Below are 12,014 nucleotides of genomic sequence, written 5' to 3'. Positions count from 1 at the left end.
GTGTGATTGTGAAAACCTTGTGTTGATGCTCCTTTTATCTAGAGTATGGACAGATGAGTAAAACATATGGATTAAAAATAAATAAATAATAGGGGAACAAATGTTAAAATAAATTGAGTAGATTGAAATACTAGAAATCAATGAAAGGGAGTGGTAAGGGGTATAGAAAATAAAATGCGGGAACAAAGGTTAAAATATATTGGGTAGATGGAAATACTAGTGGTCAATGAGAGGGAGGGGTAAAGAGTATGGTATGAATGAGTTTTTTTCTTTTTCTTTTTCTGGAGTGATGCAAATGTTCTACGAAATGATCATGGTGATGAATATACAACTATGTGATGATATTGTGAGTCATCGATTATACCAAGAATGTAATGTTCATATGTTAAGAATGTTCGTGTTTGTATGTTGTTATGTTTTGTCAGTAAAAATTAAAAAATAAAAATAAATCAAGTGCATAAAGTCTGTAACTAAACTTCTCACAATGTTTGCTTTTAACTACACTGGACCTACAGAAAAATATCAGTACAGAAAACTTGCATCACTTAGAGCTCAAAGTCTGAAATCCCAATAGATTTTATAAAGGGAGTTCTTCAAAGGGCTAATGACTCAGACACAACAAGGTCAAGGGAAGACCGAGATAAGGGTAGACTTGGCTGCTCATCTCAGCTCTGGAATTTAATTAGCACTGTGACATTTCTGTTTTTCTTTGCTTCTCTGAGACTTCATTTCCTCATCTCTAAACTAAGGGTAATAATGCTTGCCCCAAATTCCTCCTTGACTAGTGGTAAGGAAAACCATAAAGTGCCATTAGGACTGAAACTGCTATTGCTGCTGCTATTATTACATGACCATTTTAAACTGAAACTGAGATCACAAAGGAACAAGGTGTGAAAAGGAAGAAAAGGTGACAGTTGTAGTAGGTTATCTCTGGTAGCTCACACTCCCTAGTACTGAATAGTTCTCCCAGTTCCCTTCACAGAAGTCCAGCCCACAACAAACATATCACATACCCCAATCTAAAAATATTCTCCAGAGTGGGGGAAGGGGAAGCCATATACCTCAAAAACAATCGTAAAAATGTGTAGATCCCTTTTGTAATTACATTATGAATGCATATCCCATTCCACTGGGATGGATGGATAATTTGTCAGTTAATGGAGGATAGACTTTGTCTAACCCAAACCTCAATTTTAATAAGTAATTTCTAACTCTACATTGATCCAAATATTTAATTCTTAATCATTTTAACTGACCAAATTATCTTAACTGACATTTTTGAGCCATTAAACTTTATTTACCTCCTGTCATTAGAGAATCTGAATATAGTTCATCTTTGTTATGTAATGAAGCCATTTCAAATATTTTAGAACAAGTAGGAGGTACAAAAAATAAACAGTATTAAGTGTGATAAGTATTATACAGTGAATTAAATTCCAAGCTGCAGTATATGTATGTTTGGACACTGAAAAAAACATCACTTTACCATGGAGTTACAGAAAGGATGAAAACACTGGAGAACACAGTGTGCAAATCCACTTGGATTCTAGGTCAAAGGATCAAGAATTAAGAAAGTTTTGTGATTTAAATTTTAATAATTCTTTCATGATATATCACACTTCTTTCCCTAAGGAGTTATTATAGAGCTCTTATTCTCTGTAGCTGGTGGCACAGTATTTCAAGGGTACATTTAGTTTAAACATTATTTTTACCCATTGGTTTTAATTTCTCATTATTGCAAGTAAATTTCTTCTCCCATCAATTTTTTTCTGCTTACCACACCCATGTTCATTTCTTCCTTCTAGCCCTCACTTCTGCTGAAACACACCACTCTTGGTTATCTCCACCAGCACCCTGTTGGGAATTGAGTCATGTACCTCATAAAAGACATGTTCAAATCTTAATCCATGTTCTTCTGCGCCCATTTGTAAACAGGACCTCTGAAGATGCTACTATTCATTAAGGTGTAGACTCATTTGTGAATAGGATCTTCAAAGACTATCTAGATGAGGCCAAATTGAATCAGGGTAGATGAGTCTTAACCCATATGGCGAAAGTTCTTATAAGGAGAGGAAATCCAGATAGAGACACAGAAGACTGAACCAGAGAAGAAGCCAGGTATCTAGTTTGCAAGCTGCTGGAATGCTATATATCAGTAACAGAATGGCTTTTAAAAAGAGGAACTTAGAAAGTTGCAAGTTTATGTTCTAAGGCCATGAAAATGTCCTAATTAAAGCAAGGCTAAAGAAATGTCCAAATTAGGGCATCCAGGTAAAGATATGTTGATTCAAGAAGGCTGATGATGTTCAGGGTTTCTCTCTCAGCTGGAAAGGCACTTGGCAACATCTGCCAGCTTTCTCTTCAGGCTTCCTCAATTGCTTACCGAAGCTCTGTCTGTTGTGTTGGCTTTAGTGGCTTTAAAGCTTTTTCCAAAATGGTTCCCTCTTAAAGGGCTCAGTAAGCAACCACACCTTGAATGGGTAGAGATACATCTCCATGGAAACAATAAAAGAGATCCCACCCATTTCATTTGCTAGTGGCAAATGAAAGTGAGGGGTAAGGGGAATGGTATCTATAACTTTTTTTTTCTCTATTGTCGTTTTATTTCTTTTTCTGTTGTCTTTTTATTTCTTTTTCTAAATCGATGCAAATGTTCTAAGAAATGATGAATATGCAACTATGTGATGATATTAAGAATTACTGAGTGTATATAGAATGGAATGATATCTTAATGTTTTGTTTGTTGTTAATTTTTTTTTTAATTAATAAAAAGAAAAAAAAAGATTCCACCCAGTAATACTGAATGGAGATTGAAGATTAAAGGACATGGCTTTTCTCAAGTACACAATAGATTCAAACCAGCAAACCATGTGACACAGACAGGGATATAAGCCAAGGAACCCCAAGTATGGTGGCAAGCCAGCAATAAGAATTACAGAATCTGGGAGAAAGCATGGCCTGTGGAGACCTTGATTTTGGACTTCCAGCTTCTAAAACCATGAGACAATAAATTCCTGTTATTTAAGCTAATGCATTGGGTAGCATTTATCATAGCAGCTGTGTTGGTCAGGGTTCTCTAGAGAAACAGAACCAACAAGAGACATCCGTAAATATGAGATTTATAAAGATATCTCACACAACAGAGGGAATCTAAGAGTCCAAAATCTGTAGGTAGGCTGTGATGCTGGCAATTCCGATGAAGGGTCTGGAAGAACTCCACAGGAGAGGGTGAGAGGCTGACGAAGCAGTAGTGAGAGTCCCTCTTCTTCCCTAAAAGCCTTTAACTGATTGGATTATTTCATTGTGGGAGATATGCCTTAGTTGATCATAACTGTAACCAGCCACAGATGAAGTCAACTGACTGACGATTTAATATACCTGCCTTCCAATTTATTAGTCAGCCACAAAATATCCTTGCGGCAACGGTTAAGCCAGTGCTCGCCTAACCAGACAACTGAGCATAATCACTTGGCCAAGTTGACCCCAGAACCCAACCATCACAGCAGCTCTGGAAAACTAAGACACACCTTTTCGCCTGTTTCCTGCTTAACTCAAATGTATATTATTTTCAAGAATAGGAAAAGCCTCATCTTCTATCTGTATACGTCCCAGAATTATTCTTCCAACTATTACTTGGAATTCTCTTCTTGAACTGATGTCCAGACTATTTAATTTAAAAATGCTATCTCTCCAAATTAGATCAAATATTCCTCAGGGGCAGGAATTATTTCCTTTTATTTTATATAATACAGTTTTCCCCATCAAGGCACTTAGCAAAGGCTTATTATAGTGTGGTCATTTATCAAATATTTACCTCATGTACCAGTAGTATGTTAGATGTTAAGGAATAAAACTGTGAACTACACTGACATAGTTCTACCTCTTTCAGAGAGCTTATAATCAAAGGCTTCAAACTGGTGGTGCAATGGTGGGCCAGTATTTTGTTTGGCTAGGACAAATAAACTGTTCTTAATTACAACATTTTCCACTTGGGTATTACCTCTCCAGTTCACAGGTCTCTGTCACTCCCTTGTGTATGGCACCTATTCAGCTTCACTAATTTATATTACACCTAGACCCTAGGGGTAATATAATTTTACAACTTTTTAAGGAATAAATGAATGCTTAAAATAAAAGACTCTTCCTATATCAGATACTGACTGATAACCTAGATAGAGTTGTTTCTACTCCCCGACTTTCAATATCATAATACTACTAGTGTTTTTTTTTTTTTCTACCACTGACTTGGTGCATGTGGTAGATTTACAATGTAAAACATTGTTTATGTTAGAAAATTCCCAAATCCAAGGGCAGATGGCATAGTGATTAATTAGAGAAAGAAAACAGAACTGCTCAGCAACTGTTTTACTACCTTAAAGCAAATGATGATCTTCAGACTGGAAAGGACAGAAGACACCACATTAAGATAGAACCAAAGTATAAACAAAAGAGGTTAGTTTAAAATAATTAATGTATTCAAATTCTGCTGAGTTACATCTCAGGGTACCAAGGGAACCCACAGATGTGAGCACAGAAATACACTGAGAGGGAAAAATGTCTCAAGAGGCTAGACACTCAAATTCAACTTTTTTTTTCAGTGTTTAAATTTTTTTTTTCATGTCTATTAATTTTTGAAGGTTTACAGCAGTTAAAGTATTTTTGCTTCTATGTATGAAGGTTAAAAAAATCATTTTTTTCCCCATAAAATACAAGAGCAACCAATTTTACCATCAAGTAAAAGTAAAAACTGGGAATCTTTTTTAAATTAGTCCCAAGTGGCATTTAGGAATTTAGTTGTAGGCTGCTGCGCTGACATCATGACAAACCAAAGTGTAGGGTTGGGTCTAGTTTTGTTTCGGTTTTCTTTTCACTATCCAATGCTCATGGATTAAGTTCTGGAAATGTTCCAATTGTAAGGCAGGGATCTTTTTGGATTCCACCACGGGTATGCTCCTTGGGTTGGATGCTGGAGGGTGAGGCACAGTTTGCCGGACCCAGGTCGACTACCTAGTAGTCATCGAGGTCAAAAAATTCATCGTCTCCTCCTTGGTATTCCATTCCCTGGAAATCTACTCGGTACCGCAAGATACCTCCAATTCCACCAAATCCTTTCACAAACTGGGATCCTTCTTGTGACTTATCTGTGACAATTTCCAATGTAGCTCTGAATTTTTTATAGTTGTTAGCAAACCATTCCAGTAGGGGCATGCTCTCAATCAGCTCATGTTCCTGGCCTGTCTCTTTGTCTGTGAAATGAGATTTATCCTTCTCTTGTTCCGGAGTTAGATAGAGAATTTTCTCCTCTTCTGTGCCTTGGCAATGAAGAACATATCTCATTATATCCAGATTTTCATAGACTATTAGGATCTCTACAGCTCCCATTTCCAAAGCCTTTAGTGTATCTTCAACTCCAAAACAGTACTTGCCCGTGTCCTGGCTGATTTCATCAAAATATCGTCCTATTAATTTCTTCTCTTGAATAAATTTCACGTTGGAGAGAACTTCAGTAGATAACTCAATAGCTTGGTTGAATCCATTTTCACCACCATAGGAGATACAAACTAATTTTAAAACTTTTGATTGCAACCTCTGATCAAACATATCAGACTGACTTAGTTCAGTTTTAAAGTCAGCTGATCCAGCTAAAACAAGACCAGCCACATTCACTTTGTCCCCAGTAATAAACAGCTGCACAGCAGTCTCAGCTACTTTCGGAACGTAGTTATGTTGTTTTTCCATTCTTAAACAGGCAAAATGCAAGGCAGACTGACCTCCTCTACAGTGTTTCTTTGGGAGATCCACAGTGAATTTGTGCAGGACTTCTCTTGTGTTTCCTTGGAGTGTGCCAAAAAGGGCACCACTACCATCTATTACAATGAAGCCAAACTTGCTATCATCTGAAAGTAGTGCTGTAAGAGCCTCCGTATGGAATTTGTTGTCACATAAATACAATGACGTATTAATTGGTTTGAAAGGCTCAAAGTCAATGTTGACTTTCTTCTCCTTTCCTTCTTCCGTTACAATTGTTCCACAGTAAACAACCAGACCATTTGGAGGTACTTTGTTATAAAGTTTGAGTCTTTGTTGTACAGATGTAATGGCTCCCAGGACTGAAAGGCGGTTTACTCGTGACTTAATGTTAGATGCAGTTCCAAACTCATCTGCTAACATTTTTGCCACTCGTGAGATCTGGTCTTTGGGAGGAATGATCAACGAAATCATGCTTGTGCCATTGCCAGAGGTCCAGAAGGCGGGAGTTGGCTACTGCCTGGTTCTCCTCATCCGGCCATGCGGCGCGGGGGCGGCCATCCCGAGGGGTCCGGGAACCAGGAGGACACCGGGGGGGCCGGACGCGGCGCTCACCCGCGGGCCGCCTCCAAGCTCTTGATGAGCTTCTTGATCTTCCAGATCTCCACATTCCTGTCGGCAGCACTGGGGTCGTCCGCCATCTTCTCGCCTCCTCCTCCCTAAGGGCCCCGTCCTGGGCGGCAGCGGCTGCTCCTCCCCAGCGGCTGCTCCACGGCGGCGGCTCTGACGTAGGACACCCTCAGTGTTTAAATTTTTAAAAAATATTTTTAAATATTTTTTTTTAGATGAAGGAAAAAATCAGAAATTGCAGGGTTACAGACCAATTAGTCTGACCCCAATCTCTGACAGAATTCAACACTTAATCATTAGGGAACAGTTAGGGAGAAAAAATGATGAGGGATTTCTAAGAACTAGCAGTTCACTAATGATCAGTCATTTTAAAACTAATATCAATTACTTTTGGATAGATCAGGGAATACTCAAGATCTTTACTTTTAGCAAGGTATTTAATTTAAATTTTCTCATGTTATCCTTATGAAGAAGACAGATCTATGGGCTATAATAGTTTGATAAATAGGAAGGACAGTGCTAAGTAAATTCAGCTGTTTTATTCATTTGTTTGAGCAATATCCACTGAGGGCCAACTAGACTTCCAACCAGTATTCTACCTGACATTTCTGAAACCTAACAACCACACTGGAAAGTAAATATTACTAATTTCTCAAGGTCACAAAACTAGTAGGTACCAGGGCCAGGCTATAAAACCAGGCTCCAAAACTTCAGGGCCATTTCTACTGTGCCACAGTTCTAGATGTGCCACAAAGGCAATAGGGCTGTCCCACAGATAATCAGTGATTTTTGCAGGTGGAACAAAATAAGACAGAATTAAAATGATGAATGCCACAATCAAGAGAAAAACATATCTAACAAGCCTGATATTGGAGAGAGGCTAAAGTAATACAAGTCAACAGGAAACAATGTTCAGTCAAGAAAACTTCAATTGCAGCATGTGCACATGTGCATGCTTGTGGTTTTCAGTCAACTTTGGTGTATTTACTACAAAAATAAATTTAATAGGCAATTTCGTTTGAAGATAGGAACTCAACGCACTCTGTACTGTTCAAGTTCGACTGAATTATTGAATTAAAATTTGGACTAAGGGTCTTTATCACAGAGAAAGGTCTTAGGTAATGAGTGAGACATAAACACTATTATTATTTATTGAAGATAACTAACACTTACTTCTAGGCAACTGCTGAGGATTAAATCATGCCTCCTACAAAAGACATGTTCAGTTCCCATGGTCCTGTGAGTGTGAATCCATGTATAAATAGGACCCATAAAGATGTTATTTGTTAAGAGTGTCCACAATTGAGTGTGGGCCTTAATCCAATACAGCTGAAGTTGTTATAAACAAAGGAAATTGGACACACAGAGAGGCCACAGAGAATGGCCAGAAGCTGGAAGAGGAGAGATGCCACCATATGCATTGTCATGTGACAGAAAAGCCATGGAATCCCAAGACTGTCAGCCAGCCAAAAGCTACCAATCCCAGGATAGGGCAAGCCTTCTAACCTTGGCAACCGTGAACAAATAAATTCCTGTTGCTAAGCCAACCCATTGTATGGTATTTGTTTTAGCAACCAAGAAATGGAAACAGTAACTAAACTAAGTACATTATAGAGATTATTTCATTTAATCCTCACCAGATGAGATAGAGTATATTATTATTCCCATTTTATAGAGGGGGAAACTGAGGCTCAGGACTCTGAAAGGCTTCCAAGTAAAGAAGATAAAAATTTTACTTTGTATTACTTCAGACCTTTCATTTCTTAACTATGTTTGGTCATGGACCCTTTTCCAAACTTATCAAAGTTTTTGAGCTTCTCTGCAGAAAAATCCTGAATAAAATTTCACAAGTTGGAGGGCTACTGGCAAAAGCAGGGTTAAGAGAAACCAGTTCAAGAAAGCAGTTGCAGTTCAGTGTAAACAAGAGCTTGCTAACATTAATGGAAAAGAAGAAATCCTCAAAGCAGTGTGCTCCCTGTCATTGAAATGTTCAATCAAAATGTGGCTGGTCTGTTATTAAAATGGCTCGGGGGTGGTACAATGGTGGCTCAGTGGCAGAGTTCTTGCCTGCCACACTGGAGACCTGGGTTCACTTCCCAGTGCCCGCCCAGCTAAAAAAAAAAAACTTAAAATAGGTTGGGAGTCGGTCTATGATTTTAAAGTACCCTTACGCTATGAATTGTGGGCCTATGAACAACTATATGCCAACAAATTCAACAATTTAGGTGAAAGGCACAAATTCCTAGAAACACATGAACAACACTGACTAGAGAAGAAACAGAAGAACTCTACAGACCAATTACAAGTACAGAGATTCAGTCAGTCATTAAAAATCTTCCTACAAAGAAAAGCTCAGGTTCCAAATGGCTTTACCAGGGAATTTTATTAAACACTTCAAAAAGAACTAACACCAATCCTACTCAAGCGCTTCTAAAAAAAATTAGGAAAAAGGAACACCACCTTACTTATTTTATTTAGCTAATATCAAAACCAGTTAAAGATGCTACAAGAAAGGAAAACTATAGACAAATCTCCCTAATGAACATAGATGTAAAAATTCTCAATAAAATACTAGCAAATCAAATCCTATGACAGATTAAAAGAATTATACATCACAACCACGTGGGGTTTAAACCAGGAATGCAGGGTGGTTCAACCAACGTAATACAGCACATTAACAAATTGAAAGGGAAAAAAATCTTGATTGATGCTGAAAAAGCATTCGACAAAATTCAGCATCCTTTTCTGATAAAAAACACTTGAAAATGCAGGAGTCAAAGGAAATTTCCTCAATATCATAAATGGCATATATGAAAAACCCATAGCCAGCATCATACTTAATGATCAGAGATTGAAAGCATTCCGCCTAAGATCAAGAATGAGACAAGGATGCTCATTGTCACCGTTATTATTCAACATTGTACTAGAAGTTCCAGCTAGAGCAATTAGGCAGGAGAAAGAAATGAAAGGCAACCAAATAGGAAAGGAAGAAATAAAACTTTCATTATTTGCAGATGATATGATCCTATACCTAGAAAAATACTGAGAAATATATGACAAAGCTATTTGAGCTAATAAATTCAGCAAAGTGGTGGGATACAGGGTTAATGTACAAAAATCAGTAATGTTTCTATACCCAAGTAATGACCTAACTGAGGAGATACTTAAGGAAAAAATTCCATTCAAAATAATAATTAAAGAGTCAAATATCTAGGAATAAACTTAACCAGGGATGTAAAGGACCTGTGCACAAAACTACAAAACATTGTTAAAAGAAATCAAAGAAGATCTAAATAGGTGCAAAGACATTCCATGCTCAGGGGACAGGAAGGTTAAGATGTCAATTCTACCCAACTGATCTACAGATTCAAAGCAATACCGATCAAAATTCTAACAATCTACTTTGGAGACTTGGAAAAGCTAGTCATAAATTTATTTGGAAGGGAAAGGGACCTTGAATAGCTAAACATATCCTAAAAAAGAAGACTGAAGTAGGAGGACTAACACTTTTTGACTTTAAAGCTTACTATGAAGTCACAGTGGTCAAAATTGTGTTGGAATACCATCCCATTGGTACTGACCAATGGAAATGAATCAAGAGTGTGGCGATAGACCACCAAATTTATGGACCATTGATCTTCAACAAGGTTCCCAAATCCACTGAGATGGGACAGAACAGTCTTTTCAATAAATGGGCATGGGAAAACTGGATATCATAGCCAACAGAATGAAACAGGACCTCTACATTACACCCTGCACAAAAATTAACTCAAAGTGGATCAAAGACCTAAATATAAGAGCCAGTACCATAAAACTCCTAGAAGAAAGTATAGGGAAACATCTTCAAGACCTAGTAATAGGAAGTAGTTTGTTAAACTTTAAACCCAAGGCATAAGCAATAAAAAAAATAAATAAATAAATGGAAACTCCTCCAGATATCCTTCTGTGCCTCAAAGGACTTTCTTAAAAAGGTAAAAAGGCAGCCAACTCAATCAGAGAAAATATTTGGGAACCACATATTGGATAAAAGTTGATATCCTGTATGCAATAAAGAAATCATGTAAGACTTCCGAGTCAAGACGGCGGCTTAACAACGTGTGCATTTTAGTTCGTGCTTCAGAACACTACTAAATAACCAGAAACAGTACAGAACAGCTCCCGGAGCCACGATAGTGACCGGACACACAGCGTACCCAGTCTGGACCAGCTGGACCAGCTGCAAGCACCCCTCAGAACCGTGAGTTCCCAAAGCTGTGGTAGCCAGCACCCCTCCCCCACAGGCTGCTTCCCAGAGGGGAAAGTAAGGACTTTACCAGCAGCAGAGACTGGGCACAATCAAACACCAATTGTGGAACTAATTAACAAATTCTGACTACTAAAAATAGGCCCCCAGCTTAGGTGAACCTGATCAAAGTGGAGGTTGCTCATTTTTGCCCCGGCGCCAAGGGGGCAGGACTGACAGAAAAAGGGGGGAAAAAAAAAGAAGGAAACAGAGGTTTCTGTGGCTGTATATCTACAAAGGCTTGACTGCCTCTGGATACAGTGGCAGGACTTTTCAGGCTGCAACTGCCCCAGGCATAGGCAGAAGTGAGCTCTTTTGGGGGATTATCTAGAGCTTGTGCCTTCCCCAGGGGAGGGGTGAAGCCCCACCCAGGTGGAATCCCTCCATCAAGGAATTCAGACACCAGGGCTTGGTAATTTGAAGCCATTAAAACCAGCCTACAACCTCTCCTCTGTCTCCACCACGCCCCCAGCAGGAAGAGTCTGCCAAAGTTAAAGGTACTGCATCATCTTATGCTGGTGGGACCTGCAGTCAGACAAGTGCCACACACAGGGCAGGATAAGAAAAACAGAGCCCAGAGACTTCACAGGAAAGTCTTTCAACCTGCTGGGTCTCACGCTCAGGGAAAACTGACATAGGTGACTCTTTCCTCCTGATAGGAGGCCAGTTTGGTCTGGAAAAATCCAGCTGGGGTCTATAATATCTAAGTAGACCCTCCTAAGTGTGTGTGGGGGAAAGGCACCACATAAGCAGGGCAAGAAACAAGAAAACCAGAACTGAAAAATTCTCCTCTGTTAAACAAAACTTAAGCTAAAGGTCTAGATAAAGCTGAATGGAATGTCAAAGAACAGATAGACAACAAATTCATCCAGCAAGAAAACCCTAGGTAAAAGAAGTGAAAGCAATCTCCAGAATAAACTAATTAAAGTAATTAAATGCCTAGATACCAGCAAAAAATAACAAATCACACTAGGAAAATTGAAGATATGGCCCAGTCAAAGGAACAAACCAACAATTCAAATGACATACAGGAGCTGAAACAATTAATTCAGAATGTACAAACAGACATGGAAAACCTCATCAAAAACCAAGTCAATGAATTGAGGGAGGATATAAAGAAGGCAAGGAAAGAACAAAAAGAAGAAACTGAAAGTCTGAAAAAAAAAATCACAGAACTTATGAGAATGAAAGACACAGTAGAAGAGATGAAAAAAACAATGGAAACCTACAATGGTAGATTTCGAGAGACAGAACATAGGATTTCTGAACTGGAGGATGGAACATCTGAAATTCGACAAGAAACAGAAACTATAGGGAAAAAAATGGAAAAATATGAGCAGGGACTCAGGGAATT

General features: G+C 38.5%; 2 protein-coding genes across 15 annotated transcripts in view; both read right to left on the bottom strand.

Moving 5' to 3' along the window:
• AKAP19 (A-kinase anchoring protein 19) overlaps positions 1-12,014 on the bottom strand; it is a 120,458-nt gene that overhangs the window by 20,380 nt on the left and 88,064 nt on the right. The window contains exon 1 of one of the 14 annotated variants that reach the window (XM_077154466.1): positions 7,552-7,820. The exons of the other annotated variants lie outside the window; for them this stretch is intronic. The gene's annotated coding sequence lies outside the window, so the exon portion shown is untranslated. Of the gene's footprint in view, positions 1-7,551; positions 7,821-12,014 lie in introns of those variants that run through there. 14 annotated transcript variants of the gene reach the window in all.
• Positions 4,708-6,449, bottom strand: LOC143676457 (eukaryotic peptide chain release factor subunit 1-like). Its single transcript, XM_077151982.1, has 2 exons — positions 6,367-6,449; positions 4,708-6,238 (listed from the first exon to the last, which is right to left on the bottom strand). The coding sequence occupies exons 1-2, from the start codon at positions 6,447-6,449 to the stop codon at positions 5,008-5,010; spliced, it is 1,314 nt and encodes a 437-aa protein (XP_077008097.1). The 3' UTR covers positions 4,708-5,007.

Source organism: Tamandua tetradactyla, chromosome 3, assembly GCF_023851605.1.
Source record: "Tamandua tetradactyla isolate mTamTet1 chromosome 3, mTamTet1.pri, whole genome shotgun sequence".
Classification (NCBI taxonomy): Eukaryota; Metazoa; Chordata; class Mammalia; order Pilosa; family Myrmecophagidae; genus Tamandua; species Tamandua tetradactyla.
This window is presented reverse-complemented; position numbering and strand designations above follow the sequence as displayed.